General features: G+C 37.3%; 2 protein-coding genes across 2 annotated transcripts in view; one reads left to right on the top strand and one right to left on the bottom strand.

Moving 5' to 3' along the window:
• WNT16 (Wnt family member 16) overlaps window positions 1-15,097 on the bottom strand; it is a 70,783-nt gene that overhangs the window by 11,871 nt on the left and 43,815 nt on the right. The window lies entirely within an intron of this gene.
• Window positions 1-15,097, top strand: part of FAM3C (FAM3 metabolism regulating signaling molecule C) — a 43,596-nt gene that overhangs the window by 4,131 nt on the left and 24,368 nt on the right. The window contains exons 2-4 of the mRNA XM_077773253.1: window positions 11-115; window positions 8,487-8,516; window positions 9,168-9,291. Coding sequence (XP_077629379.1) covers window positions 11-115; window positions 8,487-8,516; window positions 9,168-9,291 — 259 coding nt within the window. The remainder of the gene's footprint in view (window positions 1-10; window positions 116-8,486; window positions 8,517-9,167; window positions 9,292-15,097) is intronic.

The following is a 15,097-nucleotide window of genomic DNA, read 5'->3' on the forward strand; positions in this document are numbered from 1 at the left end:
CTTTATCTAGGTGCTGCAAAGTTGGTGGTGGCCGTGGCAGTATTTTTACTGACATTTTATGTTATTTCTCAAGTATTTGAAATAAAAATGGATGCAAGTTTAGGAAATCTATTTGGTAAGTTCCATTTTTCCCTTTCTTAAATTTTATTTTTGACTGGTTGTCTGTAAATTTTTACCCGTTATCAACATTGAGTCACTCTGTGGGTTAGTATGTCCAGATAAGATGTAATTATATCAGTAAGTAATCCCTTAGAATATTCTAAAATACACAGTAGAAAGCCTTAAAATTAATTCAGTATAAAGCATGAATCTTCTGTTCACCATTCTGAATATATTAATGGGGTCTGTTTCATTCATGTCTAGGATATTAATTATGGCATTCTGAGTGAACATCTAGGAGCTATCACACAGTATTTGAGTTAGCTGATAGAAAACTTGTAACCAAACCTAGCCCTCAGTTAGTAAGTGGAGTCATGAAAATGCATTTTAAATACCAGCCATTGAAATCCATCTTGCATTCCTATCCTTATTTAATTCCTTCTGCATCATTTTTCTCTTTACCCATTTATTTAATGTTATGTTGTAAACACACCATTGTAAGCCACTTTAACTCAGTGTTCAACAAAATTCTTAAGTTAACAAAATATGTTAACTGAAATGTTACAATAAGCTCTGGATGAAGCATTGTTTTAGGTATTAAAAAATTATGTTTGAGGGGCACCTGGGTGGCTCAGGAAGTTAAGCATCAGACTTCGGCTCAGGTCATGATCTTCTCATTCCCAGGTTTGAGCCCTGTGTCAGGCTCTGTGCTGACAGCTCAGACCCTGGAGCTTGTTTCAAATTCTGTCTCTCTCTCCGTCTCTGCTCATGCTCTGTCTCTCTTTCTCCTAAAAATAAATAAACATTTAAAATTTTTTTAAAAAGTTATGTATGAAAAGGGAGACTGTGAAACCCAGAAGTAGTGTTTTCACCCATTCGGCAGGAATCAGATGAAACAGCTTTGAGCTCTGCGGAAGAGTGAGCTTGGCTTTCCATAAATTAGTATTTGGAAGGGATGCCGAGACCTCATTGACTCCCTCCCACATCTAGTTGCAAGACTTCCTTACAGCAGTGGTCTCCAGTTTTAATGTCAAAAGAATCTGCATGGAATCTTGGTCTGTGGGTTCAGATTCAGTGTCTGTGATGGGCCCTGAGAGGCTGCATTTCCACCAGGCTCCCAGGTGATGCTGAGGTTTGTACCCACAAACCACATACTGAGTATCAAGGCTTTAGACAATTCTGATGTGTAACCATCAGTTTCTGTGTCAACATTTTCAGGTGACTCTTCTTACAGTAACTTCTGAAAAGCACTTCTGGTATTGCATTGAATTCTGTCTTTTATACTCCCAAGTTGTTTCAGTCTTCTGATCTGTGATCTGCTGGAGTTCACTTCTACACTAATGATCTCTCAAAGAGTTAAATTGTAATCACACTCCTTCAGGCCATCTTTTTATAAGTCTTCATCTTCTCTCATTATGGAATTTCCCCCCTTTCAACCATTCCTCTCAATACATTGGCTATTTTTCTCCTGAACCATCTGTTTTTCAGCACCCGTTTTAAAGCAAAGCACCCAGGGTCCAGCATGGAGTAGTCATTGCAAAGTACAGTGACATTTGACTTTGCTTCTGGCCTGTCTACTTCTGTTACTACTAAGAGGCCAGCCTGGTGTCCTTTGAGAGCACAGCTGGGTGTAGTCGAATAAGGAGCGGAAAAACACTGTAGGCACTGAGGACTCCTTCAGCGTTGCTGGGGAAACAGTTCACGTAAGAAAGGTTGATGGTAAGGGAGGAAGGTTATGGGATGGTAGCTTAGGCAGAAACAAGGTGAGTGATTTTTTTTCTTTCTTGAAGTCATGTAGAGACTCACTTGTCTATAGGCTTTGGGCAACGATTCAGGGAATTACAGGTCAATGGGATGAGAGTGAACAAGCAAGAGAAAGAGGACCCTTGAGAGAAGCAAGGCAGTGGGACCATTGGTACATGTAAAAAACTATTTTGGGGAAAGGCCCCCTGTTTTCAGAGAGAAGAGGCTTGGGAGAAGCCACGGCGCTTGTGCTAGTTTGGGTCTTCATCTCCAGTCTGGACTGTCTATTTAAGCATCACAGGGATGTTCCATGCCGATTTCTCATCCCAGGTATCTGCCTGTTTCTCTTAATAACACTCACGAACCTTTGTACTTCCGACCACGGGAGAATAAAATCTAAGTCCCACTCAAACCCCCAACCTGTGCCTCTGCCCTTGTTGCTTTCTCGCTGCTCGTCTGCATCTCCCCCATGTCTCACGCTCACTTGTGCCAGTCTGCACAGGGTCTACAGACACGTGCCCTGTCCATCCATACCCCCACCTTGCACATGCCAGTTCCTCACACTGTATGGCTTTCTTATCCCCCCTTCATCTGTTAATCCTTCTCATTTTTTAAAACTGCCTAAATGCCCCTTCTTGAAAGAAATTATGGTTGAACCTCCCTCTTTTCCTATTAGAATGTATTGCTTCTTTTTTGAACTGTTTGTTCTAATGCATTGTACTAGTATCTCAATTTGGCACTGATTTTATTCTGCTTTACATCATAGAATTTCTTCTATTTTTTATGTATCTGTCTCCCCTTATTAGAGAATGAATCTTGAGGGAAGTATCTTGGTGCTTCACCCAGCATCTGGTGCTGGGCTGTATGTGTAGACAGTCCATGCTGATTGAATGGAAAATGAATGAAAATGAATGTAGGTGACCAAGGATTAATACTTTTACGTGGAGAAGAAGAGTCTTTCCAAAGTGGGATTCATTTAAAGCTATGTGAGTTGAAAAGCCACCGGTAGTCAGCTATGAACAAATGCTGAGCTACTTTAACTAGGATAGTTGTCAACATTTTCCTAATGTTGGGAATCTGCAAGGTTTTATTGTGTGTGTTTTAGCCATTTGATTTACTCATTCTTAGGGCGGATGGTTTATTTTGTTGTCGTAACTGAAGTTGTACACTGTGTCTACAAAACCTTATTGGATTCCAGTTTATTGAGTTGGTGAAAATTTAATCTGTTTGTTATATTTTAATTCTCATTTCAGAATAATTGAGTAAAGATGGAGATATGGTTGTCTTTTGCCATTTGCTTAGCATCTAACTCAGTTTACCAAAGGGTAATAAGTTTAACTCAACATTAGAATTATTTTATAACCAGTGTATTGGGGGTCGGGGGAGGTTCCGTGAGATGAACTATATTTCTTTTGGTGGTGAATTTTTTCATTTTTTCTGCTGTTGAGATAATAGCTTACTTGATAGTTTTATAAATTTAGATTCAGGTTGGTTATATAGTACTGTTTTGGAAAAATAAAATGAGCTTATTTCTAGAAAGGAAAAATGAAAAATTTTGCTTAGAAAAAAAAAAGAATTAGTAGTTGAAATTATTAAAATACATTGTGATTTTTTTAAAAAACAAGATTTTTAGAAAACTTTTTGAGATAATTGTAGATTTGCATGCATTTGTGAGAAATAATATGGAGGGATCCTGCCTACCCTTTACACAGTTTCTCATTTGGTAACATCTTACAAAACTACCCACAGTGTCACAACCAGGATAGCAACATGGATACAATCTGTGAGTTTTAGTTATGACTGCATGTTAACACAGTGTTCCTTGTCAGCCTGGGTACTTAACCGCTAATACAGGTACTGAACACAGCCTGGATTGTTTTTGCACATATTGCTGCTATAAGTACTTACTATTCTATTGAGTTGATTACTTTTTACCCTTTCAGATTTAAACCACTGAAACATTGTATATACATAAATTATTTGATGTTATTAAAAACTTAAGTACAAAATAGTTCTGATTTCTGTAGTTTGACTTGTTGAAAGACATTCATTGACTGAAACCAGATCCGAAACAAAACTTCCAAGTCAATTCATTTTCTCAGCTCATCTGATGAGAGTAGATAATAATGATTAAATCATTAACCTTTTTCTTGAAGAAGGTAATTCTAATTGATATTTGCTTATTTCATAGATATTGGAGACCATTGTTTTTCAGCCATCTTTTGAAAAATTGTTCAGTGATTATGTAAGCCCTAAAAAGAACTGGTAATGTGAAAACTAAACTCAGTTAATGTAAAAGATTTAGCAGTCAGCTCATTTAGCTGAACAAAGATATGTTCTATCCAAACCATACAAAACTCCATTTGTCTTGATACAATTAAATCTGGAGTAATTCATGATAATTTTTCCACTGTAAAAATAAAATGATTCCTGGGTGCCTGGATGACTTAGTTGGTTAAGCATCCGACTTCGGCTCAGGTCATGATCTCGTGCTTTGTGAGTTCCAGTTCCGCACTGGGCTCTGTGCTGACAGCTCAGAGCCTGGAGCCTCCTTCAGATTCTGTGTGTCTCCCTCTCTCTGCCACTCCAATGCTCATGCTCTGTCTCTATCTCTCAATAATAAATAAAACATTAAAAATTTTTTAAATAAATAAAATGATTCCTGGCTGCTTATTTTCTTAACATAAAAAATTGCCCCCTCCAAAGAAATCAAATCAAAAGTATGTATTATTGTTCCTTAAAGTGAAAAGTTGTATATAGTGAAAGAAATTAAGTTGTATATAGGGGCACATGGGTGGCTCAGTCGGTTAAGAGTCCAATCTCACAGGTCATGATCTCACAGTCCATGAGTTCAAGCCCTGCGTTGGACTCTGTGCTGATAGCTCAGAGCCTCAAGCCTGGTTTGGATTGTGTCTCCCTCTCTCTGCCTGCCTCTCTCTCCCTCTCTCTCTCTCTCTCCCCCTCTCAAAAATAAATGTTAAGAAAAACATTAAAAAAAGAATTAGAGCTGTCAAGGTAGTTTGATAATTACAAGTTGCAGGAAAGGAGGGATTTTTGCTGGTATGCTGTGCTCATACTCTACATGTGGAAAACGTCCTGTTTTATTTGTGAAATTTTACCAGTTTGGCCTCCAAGTGTTAAAATTCTCAGAATTGCAGGCTTAGTAGAAGGCTTTTGATAAATATTAGATAAAAATTAGCTTTCACCAGGTCTGGAAAGAAAAGTCTTTCACAAGAGTTTTTGTTTGTTTTAAAGTTTGTTTATTTTTTGAGAGAGAGAGAAAGAGAGCACGGGAAGGGCAGAGAGAGAGGGAGAGCCAGGATCTGAAGTGCCTCTGGCTTGGCTTGAACTCATGAACCATGAGATCATGACCTGAACGAAAGTCAGATGCTTAACGGACTGTTCTCCTATTTGTTTTTAAAAAACCTTTAGTGTCTTTTCTCCTTACTCTTATACAAAGTAATGGAATACTTTGTATAATATAAAATAGAGTGATGTTATGGATTTAAAAGCCTGATTAAGGAACTGGTTTTCCCAAAATCCTATCCCAGTAACCTTTTTTGAGTTCAGTAACATTTAGTTTTGTTTTTTTTTAATCTCTTAAGTTTTACAAGCAAACTAATTTGACCATTTTACAGTCTCATCCCTGGCTTTCTGTCTGCCCCTCTTTCCTCAGCCACACTCTTCTCTATCAGTTGATTATTGATATCTCAAAGATTTTCTCATCAACCCTCTGACTGTAAAACCTCTCTGTGGCCTCATCACTTTTTAACTTTCTAGTTTATATCTTCATCTCAGATCTCATTTAGAGCTGGCTTTTAGACTTTCCCACTTGGATCTTCTCCAAGTATGTAAAATTTACGAGTCTAACACAGAACTCATCACCCGTCCCCTACCCTTACCTCCTTAATAGATGATGAGCATATGAGTGCAGAGATGGTGTTTTTGTTCACTGATTCGTATGAATGAAGAAATGAAGGCTTCTAAAGCCAAATGCCCAGGAGGTAAACTTGATTCCTCCCTTTCCGTCATCCCTCTATCTGTTCCATTGCCAAATCCCATCAGTGTTGCTTCCTTAGTTGTTCTGATCTGGTCTACTTGTTTTCAAACCCACAGTCATTACCTTTGTAATGACTACAGAGGTGCCCTTTTTACCTAGATTACTTTAGCAATCTCCTTGTCCTTGTGGACTCTGTCTCAGTCTTGAACCTTCTTTAATCAGAAGGGTCATTCTAAAAGCTCTCTATTCTAGCTTCCTTATCTGAGCAGGATGAGCAGTTTTTTATACATGTGATCAGAAGACCTCAGACATTTCCCATTTTGCAATGCAATATGAGTTTGGGTGCTGGAGTGAGATATGACTTTGAAAACTAGTTGTGCCAATTGTTAATTATGACTTAGAACAAACCAAATCAGTAAACTTCTCGGTTCCCAGTTTCTCTATTTTTGAAACAGAGATGATGATTAAATCAGTAATGCATGCAGATGTACTTGGTGGATAGATTGCCCAGCATATGTGAGTGAGTTGTGTGACAATACCCCTGTTCTAATTCCAGTGTCTTTACTGTATCTTGTTACCGGAAGCTAGGTATACCAGAATTGCTGATTTGAATAGTGTTCTTCTGTAAATATCTTAATACCTGAGTCTGTGAATATGTGTTTATTCAGTACAGAAGTGAGATTGAGAATGTCTAGTGTTCATGCTGCTAATCACTGGTGGCTAATCATTCTCTGGGCTTTTCCTTTTCTTATTTACACAAGTGAGAGCACCGGACTGGCTAACCTCTAGAATGATGTTTCCCTTACTTTTATGATATAATGAAGGAAATTGAAAGAGTGAGCTCAGTAGTGCCCGCACTCTAATTTACTAACCGGTTATTTGTTTTTGTTAAGTCTTTGTCCTTATCCATGAATATTTTGCATACATACAAATAACGTTTGCTTTCTGCTTTATTACGTCATTAGATTTTTCCCATGTTATTCCATTGCCTTTATGACTTCAGGGGCACGTAATATTCTGAGTGTTTTATTTTTTAGAGTTAATGAGCTTTCATTTACTTGGTCATTTTTCCTTTTTTTAAACATTTGCATATTATTTTTCAGCTTTAACTTTCTGTTTTCCACTTTGAGTTCTGCACTTACAGGAAATTCTCAATCATCTAAAATAATACAGAACTAAAAACCAAGTGACTATTTATAGTCAGACAGCTGGCAAATATTTATGACACTGCATACTTATTAGCCAAATCAGGAAATGGCTGCCCACAATACTGTTGATGATCTGAACTGTAATCCCCTAGGCTGGGATCAGATGCTACTGCTTTTAAAAAGCTCTAAGTATAGGTGGCCAGATTGAGATCTACTTCATTAAAGTTAAAATTTGATCACAAGATTCTGGCTTACTTGAGCCAATAAATTATAAAAGTCTTGTTAACTGACCTTAATTGTTTTTTTATTATACTCAGTACATTTCTATTTTAGAGAAATTAAATACCTCCCCCCCAGCATATCTTGTGTTCTTCCCATCCCCCAATCTCCTAGCCTAACCACCAAGATCAGTTCATCAGTTATTATTTTTGAGAGACAGAGACAGATCATGAGCAGGATTGGGGCAGAGAGAGGGAGACACAGATTCTGAAGTAGGCTTCAGGCTCTGAGCTGTCAGCACAGAGCCCGACGTGGGACTTGAACCCACGAACCATGAGATTATGACCTGAGCCAAAGTCTGACACTTAACTGAGCCACCCAGGCTCCCCTAGCAGCAGCCACTTTTAAATACCCTAATAGTCACCAAGTATATGTTTAAAGTCATTTAAGGAGAAGTTTAAAATAGTGTATGGTATCAGGTATATGTGAAATCTAACAGAGTAAAAAGGTGGGTTACCAGGGGTTGGGAAGGAGGTAAGGGGGAGACATTGCTCAAAGGGTCTGAACTCCCAGTTATAAGATTTACAAGTTTGGCGTTCTAATGTAGCTGTCCAATCGTAGCTAATAATACCGTATCATATACTTGAATGTTGATTAGAGAGTAAATCTTAAATATTCTCACCACAAAAAAGAAATGGTAACTATGTGATGGGATGGACGTGGTAGCTAATATATAATGGTTATCATTTAGCAATTTATAGATGTATCAAATTAACATGTTGTATGCCTAAACTTATATGATGCTATATAAGTTTTTGCCAGCTTTCTTGAGACATAATTGACTTGAGACATAATTGACTTGAGACATATGACTTTATTACTTTATGACTTGTCAATTATGTCTCAAGAAAGCTGGCAAAAAGTTGAAAAGTAAAGTTAAAAAGTTAAATTTGTAGAGTAACTTTCTGAATGGGATTTAAATTTGTAAGTAGATATAAAAATAAAATGTAAAGATAAGAATAAAATGTCTTATCAGTAGTAAAATACTACCTTCCATAATTCCTTTGCATAATTGTTTATAGTGAGTTTTACAGCCTGAAGTTACTTTCTCACTTTCTCCTCTAGAGTGATATTCTGTTTTATTTATTGTATACTGAGCAATAATTCAAGCACTTTCATTTTTATAGGCCTGTTAGTGCCAAATATGTTTGAAATGTGGATACTTGCCAATAGTTCTATTACTTCTAGCAAAGATAACTTTTTCTTTTTTTTTCTAGCAAGGTCAGCATTGGACACGGCAGTGCGTTGTAAGTATTTCATCTCAATATTTTGCAGATGGTTTATTCTATTTTATCTAAGGTGTATGAGCACTTACATTCAAACAATGGAGATATTTCAACGTGAGCAGAATCAGTTTAGAAATTTTTAAAGTTATAAGGATGCTGCTATTTGAATAGCCCAATATTCTTCGTATATAATAGTATTCATAATGGATATTTTGTTTTATTAACGTTTTTAGGTTCAGTAGCATAAGTGCAGAAAATTTGTAAAAGGAGAATTCCTTGTTAGAACTAGAACGTGAACAGATATTCAGTGATATATTAGGCTTTTGACTGGTCCTATCCTAGAGGTAACTGTGTTGTGCATGCATGGACTAGAAGTATAACAATTCAAAACCTCTCCAATCCTGAATTTTAAAAATAAACTTAAAAATAATTAGATAAAATATATATACCTTCATCAAGATCAGTTGATATGTTTATGTCTGTTATTAGCTTGGTTCGTAGGAAGTTCAGTGTTTTGTTTTGAGGTTTTTTTTAAACCCTCAGGGTAAAAAAAGGCATGTATTTTAAGATGTGTATCTCTGTGTTTTTACATAATGCTCTTTTTGATTTAAGACCTGAAACAAATGGACTCTAGAGTCTGTTAACACTTTTAAAAAAAATTTTTCCCCAAAGCTACCAAACCTCCCAGATATAAATGTGGAATCTCAAAAGCTTGCCCTGAGAAGCATTTTGCTTTTAAAATGGCAAGTGGAGCAGCCAATGTGGTGGGACCCAAAATCTGTCTGGAAGACAATATGTAAGTACTTAACCAGTTTGGAAGTATATGGCATGCCACTAAATTTTAGCAAATTGAACCTGAGTTTAATGGATCTCTGGAAAATGTATCGGGCATGTTTTACTGAAGAAAAGTCATTTCAGTTTTCATTACACAATTTTTTCTCCCAAGCATTTAAAGAGCCTTAAAATTCTGAAATTTCATATTAGAGTGACGTCAGAGTACAGCATTTGTCTAGCTTCATGTAGAGGTGAGGGATTTCCTCTGTGTAAATTCTCTAGATCTGTGTTGGCCCATCTGGAGCCATAGACACATGTGACTATTTAATTTTAATTCTTAAATAGTAGGGGGAAATTTAATCCATTTACATTAATTAAAATTAAAAGTTCAGTCCCTCAGTCAATGAGCCACATTTTAAGGACTGAGTAGAGCCACACATGGCTTGTGCCCACCAAACTGAACACGAAGTATTTCCACCCTTGAGAAAAGGCCCTTTTGACAGCACTGCCCTATGTAATGAATGCTTTATTTACAAACATCTTTTGGGGGCACCTGGGTGGCTCATTCGGTTAAGCCTCTGAGTCTTGGTTTCAGCTTAGCTCAAGATCTCATGGTTCATGAGATCAAGCCCTGTGTCAAGTTCTGCGCTGACAGTGCAGAGCCTGCTATTAATAGGAAAAAAGAAAAAAATCATTTGTGTTAAATGTCTGAATGGTGCTTGTTGAAGTGTCAGATACTCCAGTAATAACCTCAAGCCTGTTGTGATACTGAACTGTTTGCCACTAAGCTGAGTGGTTCTCTATACTGAGATGCTCTACCAAGTACAGTTTTTCAGTAGTGGTGACTGTCACTTGTACGGGAAGTTCGTGTCTCTGAAATCACAAGGCCTGCTTTTAGTTGGTCGCTTTTGATCTGCTCTTCTTTGGAAAATTGGATATATGAGCTTATTTAAATTTCATGTTAAAATAATAAACATGCCATTAATTACGTGGAATAAAGAGTTAATTTTACAGTTGAAGGAAACAGAAGCAGTTTCTCCCTGCAGTTTGTGTCTTTTTTTTAACTTTATTTATTTATTTTAGAGTGCACATGGGGGAGGGCCACAGAGAGGGAGAGAGAGAATTCCAAGCAGTCCCCACGCTGTCAGCCCAGAGCCCAACATGGGGCTCAGGGCTCAACCCCATGAACCATGAGACCATGACCTGAGCCAGAATCGAGTCAGACACTCAACTGACTGAGCCACTCAGGTCCTGCTGTGTGTCTTTTGTTTTTAATGTAGAAGCTCCTAAATTTTTATCCTAAACCCTTTTTCATTGCTATGGGCATTATTTAACCTCATAGAATAATGCTTTTCTTGTAATTAAAGGCTTGAGCTAGATGATCTTTAAGGTTTCTGCTCATTTCCTTTCTTTTCCCTCATGCTAATGATAGTCCATTGTTAATCCATCACTGTCTTCTGATCTCCCATAATAGTCCTGTTTTACTGAATCATGTAACAAAGAACTTGAATTTTAGAAGTTCCACAGACTTAGAAGTTTGCAGATTTTACGTTAAATAATACCCTTCCCATTAACTTAAAATGTTCCCATTTCCCCTTTTATCTTGTTTGGCTAAGGAGGCTTCCGGTTTGATTTGGAATCATAGGTAGGAATTTCTCTTAGAATGCTTAGCCCATGGTAGATGGTCTTTGGAGACTTCCTTTGCCCTCTGGAAGTATGTTTGTTTTAATACAAAGAAGAGATTAAAGCCCTTTCACCAGCAGGTTCTCTATTCAGATTGTATAGGTCAAAAAGAAGAGAGGATATATGTAGGCAGTGGAATTTGGCACAGTAAGTACTAGGCTCCTAGGCAGAGAATTTGGTTCTAGCATGGTGGGCATGTCAGGTGGAATTTGTATGTCAGTTTCTTTAACTATAAAGTTGAAGCAGGCCACCTATCCATCCTCATTTCAGGAATAATTCTGATACTCCCAGGAGAGATTAAATGATTGATGGGATTTTAGAGCTATGCATCAGGCCCTGAAATCTAGTCTTTCAAGACGGACTAAACAATTGGCCAGGGATCCCTAGTGAAAGAACTGTGAGGACAATTCAGTCTAGTACTTTTTCTCGGATGTTCTATTTCTGTTTTGAAAGTTGTTGCAACAGAGAATTTAAACAAAGAGCCTGAACTTCTTACCATCATTCATTCAGTTATTCAACAAGTATTAATTGAGTATAGTCCCTACCTTCATGAAACTCAGTCTCATAGGGGGGACAGATATTTAAAGAGTAAATGCAAATCAGTCATTGCCAATTGTGGCATGGGCTGTGCAGAGCTGTGTGATGAAGGCTCACGGGGGTGAGTGACATGAGATTGAGGAATAAGGGCCAGGGCAGTAGCAGCTGAAGCCCCAGGAAGGTAAAGAGATGAGATCTTTTTCTTTCTTTTTGTTTTTAAGTTTACTTATTTTTTTTTATAATCACTAAGCCAGCGTCGGGCTTGAACTCATGACCAACTAAGCCAGCCAGGTACCCCGAGGCCCCTTTCTGAGTACATTGAGTCATTGAAAGTTTTCAGATTCTGGCATGTCATGATTTCATTTATATTGAAAAAATTACCTGACTGATGTGTAAAATGATTAGACAAGTAGAATAGAATAGTGGGAAGGTTATTGCTTCCCAGCCTGTTTGATACTGCCCCTCCTCCCTGTGGTAACAGGTTTTTTCACAAATATTCAAAGTCTGTAGACATTCTGGGATGTTAGAGCTATAGAGGCAGTACTCGTAAACACTGGGTTGCTCTTAAACGTCCTCCAGTGAGGCCCAGCAGCCTTTACACATGAATTATCAGGTCCATAATGTCATCATAGACTAAATTTGAGAAACCTCAGTACAGACAAAAAAAGATGATAGTTAAGATCAGTGTGGTGGTTATGGTTTTAAGGACGGGTTAGATACATCAAGATACATTACAGAGATCAACATAAATTTCAGACTTCTCATTAGTTTGTAATAGAAAATCCTGGGTATAAACATCAAGTGTCACACAATACAGGAATTGTAGCTTCTTTTTATTTTGCATTAGAGAACCCATGGAATTTACTTCTGTTCAAGGTATAGGTCTTATTTTAGGCATATACTCATTTGATTTCAATTTGTATGATGTTGATATTAGGATAATACTTCACCTTTTATTATGTTCTTAATGTTTGGTATAGGAATATACAGCAACTATTTTGAGGGATTCATTTATTTTTGTACATTGAGAGGCCAGGTAGTATTGTTTTTTTTTTTTTTTTTTTTAATGTTTATTTTTGAGAGAGACAGAGAGTGAATGGGGAAGGGGCAGAGAGAGAGGGAGACACAGAATCTGAAGCAGGCTCCAGACTCCAAACTGACAGCAGAGAACCTGATGGGGGCTCGAACCCACAAACCGTGAGATCATGACCTGAGCTGAAGTTGGATGCTTAACCAACTGAGCTATGCAGGTGCCCCGAGGTCAGGTAGTATTTTTGGCTATAAGGGTCAAGAGGTAAATTCAAGGATAGTGTAAAAGTACTTAGAAAATCATTTAAAATATAACCATTTAAAAATATAAAAGCCATTCTAAGATCGTAAATTATGAAAGTAACCAGGCAGTTGGCTAGATTTGTCCTGTGGGCTATAGCTTTGTTAAAGCCTGCTCTAAACTAATCATTTTAAGATGTAGCAGTTAAAACAGAGTAGGTATTGGAAGCAAAACTATGTTCAAAGATAATAGAATCTTTCTATAGATTATATAATATTTTCTTTAGATTTTTGTCTGAAGGTGTGTTGTGGTAGGAGAACCTTCATATTTGTGAAAGATGAAATAGTTCAACTTGTGTAAGTGACAGGGAGTAGCCTTTATACATTTAAAAAGGACTAGTTTGGCATTTGCTAGTGGCAGATTTTCCCTGATTGAATTCCACTTGTTAAAAATCGATTAGCTACTGCCCTCTTGTGGGAAGCCTATGGCATAGTGCTTCTTTGTGGCTCTCCTTTGCTCTGTGAAAGACACAGCAGCATACTTACTCCATGACGATGCTACTTGGAGAAGACACTGTGGTACTTGATTATTAATGTAACAAGTCCATCACAGCTATCGCTTCTTCACATTAATGATAAGAGTTCCCTTATTTTACATATTTTTAACTTTTTATTTAATTACAGAAATGAAAAACAATTGCAAAGATCATACAGAGCAGGCCTGTGTACTCTATACCCAGTTTTCCCTGGTTATATTTTACTTAATTAGAGTACACTGTCAAAAACAGGAAATTGGCATTGGTGCAGTGTGTGTGTATGTGTGTGTGTGTGTGTGTGTGTGTGTGTGTGTATTTCTGTGTCATTTTATCACATGTGTAGGTACATGTAGCCAATACAGCAGTTGGGATACAGAATTATTCTGTTGCCACAAAGACCTCTTTCATACTCTCTCTTACAGTCACCTCTGTCACCACTGACCCCTGGCAACTACTAATGTTTTGGTCATTTCTATCATTTTGATGTTTTGAGAATGCTATATAAATAGAATCTTACAACATGTGACCAGATGAGATTGGCTGTTTTCACTCAGCATAATGCTCTTGAAACACTGGTGCACATTAATACCTTCTTTTTTATTGCTGAGTAATATTCTGTGTTATGGATGCACCACAGTTTATGCATCACCTCTTGTGCTCAGTCAAACAATTTTGTTGTTTCTATTTTGTGGTAAGCATATGTTTAATTTTGTAAGAAGCTGCCAACCATTTTCCAGATTGACTGCACCAGTTTGCATTCCCACCTGGGTAGTGTCTGAGAGATCCTCTTTCTCTGTATACTTGCCAGAATTTTGTGCCATTACTATTTTTTTATTTTAGCTCTTCAAATACACGTGTAGTGATATCCCAATTTTATTGCTAGTGGTGTTGAACATCAATGTGCTTTTTTTGCCACCTGTATACCCTCTTCGGTGAAATATCTATTCATGTCTTTGTCCATTTCTAATTGGATTGGTTTTTTTTAATTGTTGCACTTTGGGAGTTTTTGAAATATATTTTAGAGATGAATGCTATTATCAGATATGTGGCTTGCATCTATCTTCCTATAGTGTTTCCCTCATCTAGACATCCTTTTCACTGGGATGTTTTGTAGAGCCAAAGTGTTTTAATTTTGGTAAGTTCCAATTTATTGATTTATTTTTCTTTCATGTATGTGCTTTGTTGTTTAGGGATTGGTGTTATGTCTCGTAGTCACTCACTGAGTCATAGGTTTCAAAGATTTTCCTCTGCCTGATCTTACAAAATTTTTAGTTGTATGTTTTATATATTTAAATATGTGATCCATCCTACATTAGTTTTTGAATAAAGTATGAGATGTAGGTTGAGGTTCAGTTTTGGCCTGTGAATATCTAGTTGCTCCAGCACCATTTGGGGGAATGATTATCCTCCTTCCATTGAATAGCTTTTGTTCCTTTGTTAAAAAAAATAAATTGGCTATGCTTCCACTGGTGCATTTGTTGGTTCCACTTGATTTTGGGTTCTCCATTCTTTCCGTTGATCCACTAATTCCATATGCTCTTCATCATATAGTTACGGAGTAAGTCTTTAAATGTGGTAGAATGATTCCTCCCATTTTCTCTTTTTACAAAATTAGCTACTCTTGTTTCTCTGCCTTTCCATATACATTTTAGAATGTATTTTAGAGCCTTGCATCTGAGGCTCCTGGGTGGCTCAGTTGGTTAAGCATCTGACTTTGGCTCAGGTCATGATCTTGAGCCCCACATCAGGCTCTTGATGGGGCAGTGTGGAGCCTGCTTAGGATTCTCTCTCTATCTGTCTCTC

The sequence above is a fragment of the Crocuta crocuta genome, unplaced genomic scaffold (assembly GCF_008692635.1).
Source record: "Crocuta crocuta isolate KB4526 unplaced genomic scaffold, BGI_CrCroc_1.0 scaffold16, whole genome shotgun sequence".
In the NCBI taxonomy this organism is placed as follows: domain Eukaryota; kingdom Metazoa; phylum Chordata; class Mammalia; order Carnivora; family Hyaenidae; genus Crocuta; species Crocuta crocuta.